The sequence below is a fragment of the Grampus griseus genome, assembly GCF_964374135.1.
Source record: "Grampus griseus genome assembly, chromosome: 3".
NCBI classification, from domain to species: Eukaryota; Metazoa; Chordata; class Mammalia; order Artiodactyla; family Delphinidae; genus Grampus; species Grampus griseus.
The window spans coordinates 154,891,091-154,906,213 of NC_139019.1; the positions used below are offsets into that span (position 1 = coordinate 154,891,091).

Genomic DNA, 15,123 nt, shown 5'->3' on the forward strand with positions numbered 1-15,123 from the left:
CCTGGATGGGTTTTTACAAAAGGCCAGAAGCCCTGCTATCTGTGGACCATGGACTCAACCATTCCGGCCAGAGGCGCGTGGCCCCGGCACCTGGCCGCTCCTCCTAGATGAGGCTGCAGCGCAGGGGCCTGCAGCGAGAAGGGCGAAAGTGAAGCGGACACGGCCGGGCTAAGCCGGCCTGTGGCCCGAGGACTGGGCGGGTGGGCGGGGCCGGGTGGGGAGAGCGAAGGGCCCGCTGGTCCCGGCGGCCGCAAGGGGGCGCCGCCCGCTCGCCTCGCCCCGCCCCGCCCGCTCGGCTCCGCGCGGCGACTACCGCGGCGCTTCCGCCTGGCCGGCCACGGCCCGGTGTGAACGGCGCCGCGATGTGGCTGGGCCCGGAGGAGGTGCTGGTGGCCAACGCGCTGTGGGTGACGGAGCGGGCCAACCCCTTCTTCGTGCTGCAGCGGCGCCGGGGCCACGGCAAGGGCGGCGGCCTTACGGGTGAGAGGCGCGCGGCGACCGGGCCTGTGGGCGTCGCCGCGGGGCGGGCGAGGAGGGGGCGCCGGGCGGCGGGGCCCAGGACTAGCGGCCCAGGACTAGCGGCCCAGGACAGGCCCAGCCTCGGCGCGTCACTGCGGACGCGCACGTCAGCGCGTGCGGCGGGGGCCTGGGGGCGCGAGGCCGGCACTGAGTGGGGGGTGGAAGGTAGGAACGCGAACCGCGCGTGGGAGGCAGGGACGGGGTGGGGTGGTGCGAGGTGAGGACGGGGCCAGGGACTCGAGGAAGACAGATGTGCTCGCGTTAGGAGGCGGATGGGGAGACTTCGGTCAACCAGGGCAGCCAGGAGAAGGCTGGAGGCGGCCTCTGCCCGGACTCGCTGCCCGTGAGCTTCCCGGTGCTTAGCGGAGGCGTGTGCTGCTTCCTGGAAGGGGATTTCACAGCTGAAAGTCCGCGAGATCTTCTGGTCTTCTGCTTCAGTTTCTCCAAGTGCCTCCAAGGAGGGGTCAAGTGATACAAGCATTCGTTTTCTTTTGCCTCCTTCATTCCCAGCTCACCAAAGAATTGCCTTTTCAGCAAGATCAGAGTTCTCCCAGCTGCTGCTGGCCTCAGCCCCCATCCCTCCAGCTTCTCCTCACCCACCTTTCCTGCTTCTTGGTGCGTTGGAGCTGCAGACCGAGGCTTAGCCGAATCACCAGTATATGTGTTCCGGTGAACCAGCCAAGGTGCCTCTTTGCCCGTCTGGGTACTACACAGGACTAGACTAGACCGGCACCTCCTGGAGTGTGTGGCATTTGGGATCCAGGGGATGCCTACTGGGCATTCCCTCTACAGGGGTTGTCCAAGGTCCCTCATGCTCCAGGACCTGCCCCAGGCACTCCCAAGCAGACCTGGGTCAGTCTTAGGGCCAGACCAGTGCCTGCGCTCCTCGGGTGGCCCATTGTTGCCATTTAGGACCTCAGGCCCAATGTTGACAGGTCTTCCAGTTATCAAGAGATTTTCTGTGAAATGTCCTAATTTTAAACATTAGCAGCTAATGCAGTCCTACCAGATGCAGATAGAAGCTTCCCATAGGAGACCTCTTCCGTCAGTCTTTCCTGGGCCACACATCCTGATGTGGAAGAGACTGTACCATTCCCAAGAAACCTGTTCCCTTTGGTGCCTTGAGCTCTTTCCCAAAGGCCTCTAGAATCACAGGAGCCAGTGCTGGACCTGCCTCCTGGACTAGACTGTTCAGTGGAGGTTAGACAGCAGCCCCTCTGGAGAGACTGACCAGTGGTCAACCTTGAAGCCCAAGTAGAAAAGCAATGCTTGGGCGACCAGTATCTTTGGTTGCAGCAGCATACCGTTGTGTCAGATTTCAGGGCTTGTTCTGTGCTCTGTTTCTCCACAGATCATCTCAGCAGGTGGGTGGGTCCCTCTGTGCTCTGCTTTCCTGTACAGAGAAGGCCCTTTCTACCATACTCATCTCTCCATGTCCCCCAAGGCAGAGCTCCCCAGGTCCCCCCTGATAACCACACCTTGAACTCTCTGCTCCAGCTAGGTTTGGTGAGTCCTGGCATGGCCTCTGGCATGGCCTTCCCTGTGCCATCATGGACATAATGGCTTCCTGACCACTGTCTCCCTGGGGGAGGAACAGTTAGTGATGTGGTTTTATTCAAGCTGTCTTTTAAAAACAGATACCAACCTAGATTCTTCATTGAAGAATGTGATGAGATGGCCTGCCCATTAAAAAGTTTTCAAGTCTTGCAGTATGGATATGCCAACAGTATAGGAATTAAAATAAAATTTCTGAGACCAGAAGAGAAACCTCAACACAAACAGTAAAAAGCAGTTTATTCCAAACACTGATAAGGCTTGAATATGCCGCTTTAACTGCAATTTAGAGAGGCATTTTAGAACATTTCGGTAAAACAGGTGAGAGATTACAGACTCCTGACTTGGATGTATGTGAAGAGTACCTTCTTTTGTAACTGGTTATTTTATTTATTAGAGACTGGAGGGGGGAAAAATCAAATTAAAAATGGAATATGAAACAGAAATGTTAAAATCGAGCAATAAAATCGATAGAAATTATTCTGATATCAACAGGAAAATGGTAACAAAATATTTTCAGATCATACCAAAAGTAGCTCTTCATGAAAAGGAAAAAATAAGTTTCAAATAGGAACAATGGACAGACTTTTATGTAGCTGGATAATTCAATAAATGAAGAAGAATGAATCGGATAGTGGTAAAAGGTAGACATTTTCTCTAATTTATTGGGGAAATAGTGACATTGACAAATGTCAATGACATTGTGATGAGAAGGAAAACTTGAAATGCCCTAAAATGCTTCGGTTCAGAGGTGGAAAAAAAAAACAAAACAGAATCGGTGTTTTCCTAAATTGGACAATTCTAAAAATTTGCATGTTCTTTTTATTCATGACTTTTGAGGCTACATTATCTTCCTGTTGTTGATGTGGAAAATGATGTTACAAAATCGTTGTCTTATGAAGAAGGCATCAGAGTACACAGCCAAAAAGGCCGCACATGTCAGAGAAACATGTCTTAAGAGATGTGTCTGGCAGTTAATAAAACATACTGTATTATTTTTTTGGATTTTGTGATATTTGTAGTATTGTTGTTTTTAATTGTCATTGTTGTACTTTCTTATTCTGAAGAAATACTTGTTTTCAAACCTGATTTTGTATTTTTCTTGAAGAGGGCCTCCCAGATCATCTAAGCTTTGGGCCCCATAAAACCTGAATCTGCCCCTGCCTGCAAGTATTTCTGAGTCAGGAGGACAAGCAGAAGCTTCCAGGAAGAAGTGGGAGGGGAGTTTTTGATAGGGATCAGACACTGGCTGAAGGCCTTTGAGGAAAAAGAAGTAATTTAACGGACCAGGGTAATGTAAGGTGTTTCACCCTCTTGGCTGGGGCTTTGGGGGCACTGCTACCCTCATGGCTGCCTCCAGCCAGGCCCAGCTCTCAGCCCAGCCCTCCCTCACCCTCCCCTCTCTCTGCCCTGTTGCCAGGTCTTCTCGTGGGCACCCTGGATGTGGTGCTGGACTCCAGTGCCCGGGTGGCCCCTTACCGCATCCTGCACCAGACCCAGGACTCGCAGGTCTACTGGACAGTGGCGTGCGGTAGGTGCCCTGAATCACAAGGGGTGCTGGGCAGGGCCTGCCCCAGAGAGGGAGGGGACGCAGGCTGCATTCCTGCATTGGACATGGCCCACTGAGAACCTGATGCTGCCCCTTGTTCAGACAGCACAGCCCAGGCCAGCATCCAGCTTAGGAAGGCAGCTCAGCTGTGCACAGATGCAGGGCAAGAGGACATGGGCCCCATGAAGCCCTGCGTGCCTCTCTGAGGGCTTGGCCTTGGGCAGTGTCCATGTTCTCCTGCTAACCTTTTCTCAAGGCGGATACAGCTTATCAGTATTCATGGACTACATATTTTTTTAATTCACCTACTCACTAAAAGTTATCTATAAACCCCAAAATCAGTACTTGTGGTACTTTTGGGGTCATTTGTGGACATCTGTGGAAATGTGTGTCTGCAGAGCAATGAAAAATTTGAGTCACCAGACACACAGGTTCCCAGCTGAGGTGGAACAAGGCATCCTTCTGCCTTCTTGTTTCAGCTCTCAAACCATAAACATGTCTCCTTTTAGAAGTTTAAGCACCATGCTTCTCACATTTTGTGTTATCTGTTGGTGACTTTGCTGTTTAAAATGGCCTCAGGTATAATGCTGAAGTGCTGTGTGGTGTTTTTAAGCGCGGGAAGCTGTGATGTGCCTTATGGAGAAAATACAAGTTAGATGAGCTGCCTTCAGGCATGAGTTGCAGTGCTTCTGGCTGTCAGTTCAATGCTAGGGTATTAAAAATATATATTAAATGAGGTGTCTTTAAGCAGAAAGACATATAAGACAAAGTAGTGTATTGATCGGTTGGTGAAAATGTTGTGACCAGAGGCTCGCACGAACTTAGCCCTGTAGCTCCCCTGGGAGCAGTACTGGCAAATTCAGTGTTCCAGAAGACTTTGTAGAACATAACCACTGTGAATAACGAGAATCGCTGGTAGTTGTCCTTCTCGGAGGACACACCCACCCTCCCAAGAGTCCAGGAGGAAGTCCCCTTTCAGCCTGGCTGAGGTCCCTGGGATAAAACAGCAGTCATAGCTGGCACTCAGACAGCACTTCCTGCATGCCAGACATGTGAACCTCCCAACAACTCCAGAAGGTGGAACTTTGATTTTCCCCATTTTGAAGATGAGAAAACTGGGCCCAGAGGGGTTAAGTAACCCTCCCAAAGTCACACAGAACCACAGATCAGACCCAGAGCACCTGTTCGTGTCCACTGTGCTGAATATCTCTCTCTGCTAGAAGCCACAGTGTCACTGTCCCCCAGGATAGTGGTTTTCCTTGGAGACCTGAGAAGTGATGGGAGTGTTCACAGCTGGACTCCAGCTTGGGGGGGTGGGGGGAGAGGTCAAGGGGTGAAGGCACCAGGGTGCCCAGAGTGGGGCACTGGCAGGAGAGAGGCTTCCTATGTGGTAGGGCCCAGGGCAGTTGGTGTGTGCCTGGGCTAAGATGAGACGCTTCACTCTAAAATGGGCCCTTGAGATGTTCATCTTTGTCTCAAGGTGTTCCTTCTCAGGAGAAGGGCAGTGGTAGTGAGAGCAACCTCTCTGTGGGGAGAGAGGAGTATGGCTACTCCGTGGGGCCTTGTGGGAACCCCATTGGTGGCATCAGGGCCTGCTGCTGGGGAGGGACCCAGATGCACTGTGGAGCCCCTGCCCTGGTCAGACCCCTGTGCTCATCTGCTCGTGCCTCTCTGTTTTTACCCACCACCTCTCTTCAGCTCTCCAAAAGCAGACACCTACTGACACCTGCCACTGAATCTCCACTCCTTAGACTGCCATTAAAGGACTTCTCAGGGTCTGCCTGCCTCCATTTCTGTCTTCCTCCCCCCACCAGCTCACACCTGGCCTTCGGCCAGACAAGACACTTACAGGGCCTGAAGTTCTTAACTGTACCTGTCCTGGCTGGTGTACCTACAGCGTCGCCCCATGTCTACTTTACTTCCTCCTGCTCTGTTGAGTACCAACGCAGATGTCACATCCAATGGAAAACCTTCCCAGATTCCCCGGACTCATGTACCTACCCTTCTCCCTCCTCTAGACTTGCCGTGTCTCCACCAGCACTTTTGCATTGAAGGCTCACTGGCTCTCCCACTAGGCCAGCAATTCCTTGAGGGTGTGGGCAGGTTCTGCAGCTGGGCAGCCTGGATTAGCGTTATGGTGTGGTCACTTCCCAGCTAGGTGACCTTGGGCAACATACTCAACCTCTCTGTGCCTCAGCTTCATCCTATAAAATGAAAATAACTGTACCTGTCTCCAAGGTGCTCTAAGAATCAAATAAGATAATCCATAAAAAGTTTTGGAAAACAGAAATAGCACTTAATAATTTAATTAGCTATTATATTTTTTATTCCCAGTACCTAGCATAGAGATGGCATAGTTTCAGTGTTTACTTAGTGCTAAATGAAGATTGAGTTGCTTTTAACTAATAATTATTTTAAGTGAATATATGTAAATATTTATAATTAAAGTGCAGACAGATCCACACAGGCATTGTGGACAAAATTCCTCTGTTTTAGGCTGCCGGGAACATGTGTGTAAGAGGGTTGCATCACATGCAAACTCAACTTCCAAATTCAAATGTGGGTTCTTAGCAAAAAGAGCAAGAAAGAAAGAACTCACTTCACCTAACAACTAGACCTTGGCCTCTGTGCACTAGGGAAAGGAGGCCATAATAGATATACAAAGAAAAATGAAAAAAAAAAATTTATGGATGATTTAGGAACTTCCAGAGGTAATTTCTATTTATAGTTACCTATTGTTATGATTATCACTGTTGTATGATTCTGGGTTTAATCATTTTCACATGGGCATCCTCCCACAGACCATGGGAGAGGGTCTTTCTGTGGAATCGCTTGTTAGGGTGGTGAGCCTCTTGGGTAAATGTAAAGAAACAAACAAATCAACCCTAACGAAGTCAGGCTGGACTGTGACATGTGACAGAGCAATGAGCAGATGCCTGGGCCAGAGGAGATGACAGGGACCAACTCAGCCTGGCCAGGGCGGGGTCAGAGCTGAGTCTTCAGCTGATGGAAAAGTTGTAGCCAGGTAGTGAAGGATGGGGTGACCAGGGATCGGGCGCCCAGCAAAAAACGTCTGTGGTCCACAGTCATGTCGGACTCACCTCTTTGCTAACGCTCCCTCCATGCCGAGTGTGTGGGCCTGCCGTGGTCACAGAAGCAACTGGGCCTTCTGGGTGCTTACAGTCCACAGACTGTCCCACACTAGGCTGCTGAAAAGGAAGCAGAGCTTTCACTCCTTTTCTTATTCTTGTGTTAATTCATTCAGAGAAGAGTTCTTAAGTGCAAAAACCCCATGCCAGACACATGAAAAACCCCAAAAAGTGGGGTGCCAGAGGGGCAGGGGAAGCCAGGCCTGGAAGGGACTTCCCTCATCCCTTCAATTTTCCTCCTGGGGCCCCTTTTCCCAATTCCCTGATGGAGGCAGAGAAAACAGCTGCCTCACTCTTTGGGAGTGGCAATGGGCCGCCTCTCTGAGTTCTCCCATTTCCACTGGGCCTACAGTGCCCACAAGAACCCCTCCCTGAGGAGGGCAGGGACCCCCTCCTAGGTGGGGCAGACACTGGGGGCCAGCCAGACACTGAAAGGTCAGACAGGGGTTCCTGGAAGAGACGGGATCCAGGCTGGGATGTGAACTGGGATGAGGAGGAGGAGGCAAAGACCTGGGTGGGGCATCTGGCTTCAGAGAGAGGGATGAGCACCTCTGGCCCAGCAGGAGACCAGCCAGCCAGGGGCCTGGAGTCCTACAGGAAGCTCCAGCTGCCATCTGTGGATGCCTACATTCTCAGGAGAGCCACAGTCACCTATACCAAGTCTGACTGTGTCTGGCTAATCAGCTGTACATGGAAGACCACATTAAGTCCTTTTATCTCGAAGAAAAGTAAGTAAGCAAACCTGCAAATGTATAGACTATTTCTGATAGGGCACAGAGGAAACTAGCAGTCACTCTTACTCTGGGCATTAGAGGGAAGTTGAGGCTTTATTTTCCTCATGACTCTGTAATTCTATTGGAATTTTTTTATTTTGTGTTTTTATCAGGACCATTTATGACTTTTGTCATATACATGAAGAAGGAAAGAGTAAGCAGCTCAAAGGTTGTAGTCACTTTGGTATAGCAAATTAGGTCAGCCATTTTAATCTCTCTTGAGTTTATATTTAAGGCCTGGTGATTTTATGATTTTCCTTTTCTTTATGCCACCAAACCTCTCCTAGGTTCTTCCCGCAAAGAGATCACAAAACACTGGGAATGGCTGGAAAATAACTTACTCCAGACACTGTCCATCTTTGACACTGAGGAAGACATCACCACCTTCGTCAAGGGCAAGATACACGTAAGATTCACTTTCCACTACTGGTTCTCACTCTCTTCTCTGGGCTACCAGTGTTCACCTTTGTCATCTTCTATAACTTTCAGAGAACACCGTGTAGTTCTTTCCCCCATTAAACAGAGATGGAAACGAAGGGTTTGATCTTCTTTTAGTGTTGAAAGGGGCAGTTGAACTCATTGTATGCAGGCCCCATCTACTGGCCAGCCACCGGAGTTTAAGCTTAGCTGGGAGTTTCCATTCCCTGCAAAGGGCCTCAGAGCAAATATGCAGATACACAACTCTGATAGCCAGTTCCTTGGCCAACAGAGGAAGAAGTTGGAAATGACAGGATAATTTTAGGTATATTTCTATTATAAAACTAACATTACTTCAAAATGCACAGACACTTTGACCCAGCAAGTCCATTCCTTGGAATTTACCCTACAGTGTATTCATATGTCCAGAATGACGTATGTATCAGGATGTTCCTGCAACACTGTTAGCAAAAAGGCTGGAAACAATGCCTCCCAGTCCCATGGTAAGAGGGGAAGCAGCTGTTCTTTCCTCTGCAAATTGAGAGGGCTCATACTTGCTAACATAGCATTTATTGAGTATTTTCTTTATGAGTACTGTGCTGAGCACTGTATATTCAGGGGACTTGGTCAGTCATATGTGGTATTCTTAGTAGAATATTTTACAGCTAGCAAAATAATTATGAAGATTGTAGCAATGTGTGAAAACATCACAGTGATGTTTAGATTGTTTCCTCTTTAGTGAATAATTACATAATGAGCATTTATCTGAGTTATCTGTGTGTGTGTGTGTGTCTTTTTCTTTCTGTTGGATTATTGCCTTGGATTAGATTCCTCAGAGAGGTGTTACCAGGTCAAAGTTTCATGATGCAAACTTACTTTGGGCAAGCCCTTGTGACTTCATTATACCAGAACCTCCTAGACCTGGGCAGATGGCACCAAGAGTTCCTCAGCAGTTCTCTGTGTACCTTGGGGTTCAGGGTGGGACCTGTGTTGCCTTTCTAGTTCCAGGAAAATAGACAAAGAGAGCAGAGGCAAGTCTTCACTCTCCTAATGAGCCAGCTGGGCAATAATAATAATAACAGCAACATTATGGAATGTTTCCTTTATGCCAGGCCCAAACAAACTAACCAACAGAACAGAATAAAGTTCTAGATGAGTCAAAGGAAAAAATGGAAATTAGAAAATATTGAGGGAATCCCCAGGCCATCCAGTGGTTAGGACTTGGCACTTTCACTGCTGGGGCCCAGGTTCAATCCCTGGTCAGGGAACTAAGATCCTGTAAGATGCGAGGCCACAAAAAAAAAACCAAAAAAACTGAGAACTGGGAAATTATGGAAATACTACTGTTTATCAGAATTTGTGAGATGTAGCAAAAGCAGGACACAGGAGGAAATTTAAAGCCTTACATTTTCTGTTTTATAATGTGAGGAAAAGAAGAAAGGGTGGTAATTAATGAGCCAGGTGTCCAATTCAGTAAGTTAGAACGCCAGAGAAACCAGGAAATTAGAAAGAAGAAAATATAGTTATCACAAAAAAATTACTATTCGCTGAAGACTCAGATTATAGTTAGCATTTTTTTAGCAACAAAGTATTTTTTAATTAAGATAGGTACCTTATTTTTTTAGACATAACGCTATTGCGTATTTAATATACCACAGTATAGTGTAGACTTAAGTTCTGTATGCACTGGGAAACCAAAAAATTTGTGTGACTTGCTTTAGTGTGACATTTGCTTTATTGCTATGGTTCAGAACCAAACCTGCAATATCTTCAGGGTATGCCTGTAACAAAGGGAAGAAGTTAATTCCTTAGAAAATAAAGGAATGATACAGAAGAGCAACAGGTCCAAAAACAGATGTAAAATATAAACAAACCTGTGGCAAAAGTGATCCAGGACAAAAGAGAGAAACCTCAAATAAGTAATGTTGGGAATGAAATATGATAGCATCTATTTAAAATGCAAAGTTAGGGGCTTCCCTGGTGGCACAGTGGTTAAGAATCCACCTGACAGTGCAGGGGACACGGGTTCAAGCCCTGGTCCGGAATGATCCCACATGCTGCGGAGCAGCTAAGCCTGTGTGCCACAACTACTGAGCCTGTGCTCTAGAGCACATGAGCCACAACTACTGAGCCCACATGCCACAATACTGAAGCCCGTGTGCCTAGAGCCCATGCTCTGCAACAAGAGAAGCCACTGCAATGAGAAGCCTGCGCACCACAACAAAGAGAGTAGCCCCCGCTTGCCACGACTAGAGAAAGCCCACGTGCAGCAAGGAAGACCCAATGCAGCCAAAAATAAGTAAAATTTTAAAATAAAAATTAAAAAAATAAATAAATAAATCAGGGTTAAGAAAAAAGAGAGTAAGGGGACTTCCCTGGTGGTCCAGTGGTTAAGACTTCACCTTCCAATGCAGTGGGTGTGGGTTCGATCCCTGGTCCAGGAGCTAAGATCCCACATGCCTCGTGGCCACAAAACCAAAACATAAAACAGAAGCAATATTGTAACAAATTCAATAAAGACTTTAAAAATGGTCCACATCAAAAAAATCTTAAAAAAAAGAGAGAGAAAGAGAATGCCATAAACAGCTTTAAGCCCATAAATAGTAAGAAGTGAGACAAGATGGACACTCTTAAAATAATATGTTTTAGTTTCCAGTTGCTACTGTAACAAGTTACCATAAACGTAGTGGTTTAAAACAACACAAGTTCCTTTTCTTACAGTTCTGGAGGTCAGAAGTCTGAAATGAATCTCACAGGCTAAAATCAAGGAATTGGCAAGGCTGACTCCTGGAGGCTCTAAGGGGAGAATCTGTTTCCTTGCCTTTTCCAGCTTTCAGGAGCTTCGTATCCGTGATTCTTGGCCCTTACCTTTCTCTTGAATGCCAGCAGCATGGCCTCTTTAGTCAACCAGTCAGTCTCTCAACCCTTCTGGGGATTGGGATGTAAACATCTTTGGGGGGGGCTATTATTTGGTCTACCACATAATAGAACTTAAACTGAGACTCACAAAGAAATAGCAAACTTGAATATGCTTAAAACTATTAAAGAAATTGAATCAGTAATTTAAAATCTGCCCAGTGATTTTTACAGTCCACTTGTATCAGCAAACAAACAAAATCCCAGTCCTGTGGGCCAGGCCGTTCATTCCCATTGGCGAGGACCATTACTCCTGAGTAGAGGCCAGCGGACAATGCAGAGGAAAATGCAAAGCAGAGTGTCAGCCCCTCTGCTCCCTGCTTGGGGGTCTCCCAGGTGCAGCTGAAGGAGTGGGGAAAGGGGACTGCCAACTGAGACCCAGGAAGGTGGCCTGAGGGACAGGGTGCCGTGATGGCCCACAGGCTGTCTGGGGCCCACCTTTCCACTGGTGGGGCCCCTTTCCCAACCTCCCAGTAGGTGCATTTGAGGGAAGCAGAAGACAAGGGCAGGGCCTTAGTAACAAGAAGGGTGCTTTGCCAGAGCCTCTTTCCCAGACATAGAGCTAATTCCTGCAGTAGTGTTCTGGGGAGGCACCAGAGGCAGCTTGAGAGAGAGAAGAGGTTGGAGTTGCAGCTATAGTGGTACTGGCTATACTGAGATGGAGTTACATCTTACCTTTGGGTCTTCACCCAAACTCCTGGCTGTTCTCCCTGCTCATGGTTACAGGAATTCGAGGCTGCCAGGAGGCTCAGCAGAAGCAGCAATCTGGCCCACAGCAGTTGCCTTGAATTACTTTAGCTTATCAAGTCATCATCCTCCTGGAAAATCTGCATGTACATTTTGAGCCAAATGCACTAAGAACCTGTTTTACCCCAGGAGGTTTGGGGTTGGCTTTGTGGCCCAGGGTGATGTCTCTGGGCACCCTGAGCCCAGTGAAGATGCTGGTGGGATACAGCATAGATATGCCCTGAGTTGGTTGGCCCTGTGGCTGATCTCTGGACCCTGAACTGGGTAGGTCCTGAGCTGGGTGGGTCCTGCAGCTGGTCTGTGGGCCTTGAGCGGGGGCAAGAGGCAGAAGCCCCCTGGTATGTGGGGGGGGGGAGTATCAAGTACAGAAGATCCTCCAAGACATTGTCACAAGAAATGCACGTCACAGAACAGTGCCACAGCAAGTTCCCATTTGGGCAAAGAAGGAGGGGAAAGAGCAGATTGCATGTATTTGCTTAAAGGTGCATCAGTGCCAGCCTGTCTGGGAGGAAACCAACAAAGTGGCTACAACAGCAGAGGAGATGGAGACTCCCTTCTCACTGAACACACTTTTTTACTACTTGCATTTTTTTACCATGTTTATGTATTATATTTTTCATATATTTACATTAAAATAGCTAAAATGTAAATTTAAAAAATCCCTTCTCTGATCCAGTAGAGATAATAGCTCAGGGAGTTAGGGGAAATTGCCCAGCATCTGTCTGGCCAGAGCAGACGACAGGCCTACCTGCTTGTGGCCCTTGGGCCAGCGACCAAGAGTCCTGGGTCCCACCACTTGAGTTCCCTGCGGGAACCAGTCCCCTTGTCCTCCTACAGGGCATCATCGCAGAAGAGAACAAGAACCTGCAGCCCCAGGGAGATGAGGACCCTGGGAAATTCAAGGAGGCCGAGCTGAAAATGCGGAAGCAGTTTGGGATGCCCGAGGGAGAGAAGCTGGTCAACTACTACTCCTGCAGCTACTGGAAGGGCCGCGTGCCCCGGCAGGGCTGGCTCTACCTGACCGTCAACCACCTGTGCTTCTACTCCTTCCTGCTGGGCAAGGAGGGTGAGTGCAGGCAGCAGGAGTGCCCCCTGTGTCCCCCCTAGCCCCAGTCCCCCAGCTGGCCCCGTCATCCTCAGGGCATCCTCCTCTGCCCTCACCCTCGACCTCGCCTCTATAAAGTGTACCGCCTCCCCAGACTGTCGAAGTTCCTGAGGGCTGTCGCTCCTCGGCCCCCAGATGTTCTGTCCCCACATACCCACCAGAGAGTCTCCCCAGAACCTAGTGGCCCATGACCAGAACTCCAGACTTGAACCAGGCATCACCGGGCTCTTGGGGGCTCCTGTCATGTATACATCAACTAGCACAGTTCTTCACGTAGTGACTTTCTGCACAGGGCCTCCCCTCTTTCAAGTAGAGTGCCGGGCACCCATCATCCCTGAGCGGCTCCAGGTTACATGGTGCCTTGGACGTGTGCCCCTGCAGCCACCTGCTGCAGGTCCCTCCCCACAGGAAGCCCTGGCCTCAGGACAAAAGGCAGACTCCCAGCCAGTGAACTCTGCTGCATGTCGCCCCCAGAAAGAGCCCCCAGGGCTTTAGCTGCTCTCAGTGTGGCCTTTCCTGGGCCCAGCAAGGCCGGCTCCCAGCCATGCACACACACCTGTCACAACCTCCCCTGCCTTTCTCCCACCTTTGCATCTTCTCATCAGGCAGGGGCCAGCATCCTCTCTGTGCTGGTCACACCATGTTGTGACTTGTTCCCACATCAGTGCACTCCCACTAGGTGGGGCTTCTCAAGTCCAGGGTCTCAGCTAGCTCACCTCTGTTTGTTCATTCATCTCATCCTTTAGCCATTTGGTGGGCAAACCCAGGAGATTCTCGGGACTGGGCACTGGGTTGGCCCAGGATGGCCCAGTCCCTCCTCGTGGAGCTGGTGTCCCAGCATAGCTAGGCTCAGGCATGGGGCCTGGGGGTGGGGAACGGGCAGGCAGTAGATGCTGCCCGCTCCCCCACATGGGTTCCAGGGCCAGGCAGGAGTCAGGAGCCTGCCTGCCCAGCCCTCCAGCTGGTTTGACCTGATGGTGTGTCTGTCCCCTCTGGTGTCCAGTGAGCCTGGTGGTGCAGTGGGTGGACGTCACACGGCTGGAGAAGAATGCCACGCTGCTCTTCCCTGAGAGCATCCGTGTGGACACCCGGGACCAGGAGCTCTTCTTCTCCATGTTCCTCAACATCAGCGAGACCTTCAAGCTCATGGAGCAGCTGGCCAACCTTGCCATGCGGCAGCTACTGGACAGCGAGGGCTTCCTGGAAGACAAAGCACTGCCCAGGCCCCCCCGGCCGCACAGCAACATCTCGGCTCTGAAGCGGTGCGTTGTGCCTCCCCCACCCCCAGCAGGGACCTGCCCTCCTCACCCTTCACAGGCTCCCTGCGTGTAAAGGGGGCCAGGTGAAGGGGTGGTTTTCGATAGTGGGGAGGGCACCAGGAGATTCACAGAGGCGTCGTCCTGAAAAACCTACCGCTGACGCTGACGTGGAGGGAGTTCTTCATGTATTACTTCTCAAAGCCCTGGGGTGGGGAGGCTCTCACAGGATCCTTGGTCTCAGACAGGAAGCTGAGGCACAGGGAGGTAGAGCAGCTTGCCCCAGACCCCAGTGCCTTAGCTCTAAGTGAGCAGTGGAGCCCAGCACAGGCGCCCCACCACGTCAGCCAGGGCATCCCCAGAGGCCTCTTCAGGAAGGCTTCAGAATCCCAGCTCAGGGTACACCGCCTCCATCCCGCCATGATTGACAGCTCTTCTCAGGACCCCTGGGCCCTGACCCCAGGCCCCAGGAGACAGCCCTGCACAGGTCTGAGGTCTCTGCCACCCTGTCTGTGGGAATTGGTAGACAGGAACGATTCACTAGGGCTGGCCCCTCCAGAGCACTCTGTTCTCGCTCTTCCGTTGCAGCTTAGGGGAAACCTGTAGGCCAGCCAGGAGCTCAGATATTCCCTGAGCCCCTGGGGCCCACAGCCAGATTCACACCTGTGTGTGCAGAGACTGTGGCCTAGGCCCAGACTCTTGGGTGCACCTTCAGGACCAGAATGCTGTCCAAGGATATTACTTTCCTGATGCAAGTGACACGGTGGCTTTCAGAACCTTCCAGAAAGAAAATGAGTAGGGCCGGACTTGATAGTCTCTGGCATTGTCCATCGAGGTGTGCCTGCCAGGCCGAGCTCAGGCTGCTAGCGGCCCCCATGGGGCTGGGAAGAGAGAGATGTTTACGAGGACAGGGCCACCGCGGGGGCGAGGAACAGGCTACCGGGCCCCTGCCTCACACAGCCATCGGACTGGCGAGTGTGCATTTCCGTTAAGCAACAGCACCCTGTGTTTTTTTCTTTTGGCTGCACCACGTGACATGTGGAATCTTAGTTCCCCTACCAGGGATCGAACCCATGCCCCCTGCAGTGGAAGCATGGAGTCTTAACCACTGGACCGCTGGGGAAATCCCAGCACCCTG

At 50.3% G+C, this 15,123-nt stretch overlaps 1 protein-coding gene across 2 annotated transcripts in view; it reads left to right on the top strand.

The window, feature by feature from the left end:
* Positions 1 to 299: 299 nt before the first annotated feature.
* TBC1D9B (TBC1 domain family member 9B) overlaps positions 300 to 15,123 on the top strand; it is a 43,921-nt gene continuing 29,097 nt past the window's right edge. For both annotated transcript variants that reach the window (XM_082650869.1, XM_082650870.1), the window contains exons 1-5: positions 300 to 480; positions 3,494 to 3,604; positions 7,832 to 7,950; positions 12,462 to 12,690; positions 13,733 to 13,991. In XM_082650869.1, the coding sequence (XP_082506995.1) occupies positions 363 to 480; positions 3,494 to 3,604; positions 7,832 to 7,950; positions 12,462 to 12,690; positions 13,733 to 13,991 (836 nt within the window). In that variant the 5' untranslated portion in view covers positions 300 to 362. The remainder of the gene's footprint in view (positions 481 to 3,493; positions 3,605 to 7,831; positions 7,951 to 12,461; positions 12,691 to 13,732; positions 13,992 to 15,123) is intronic.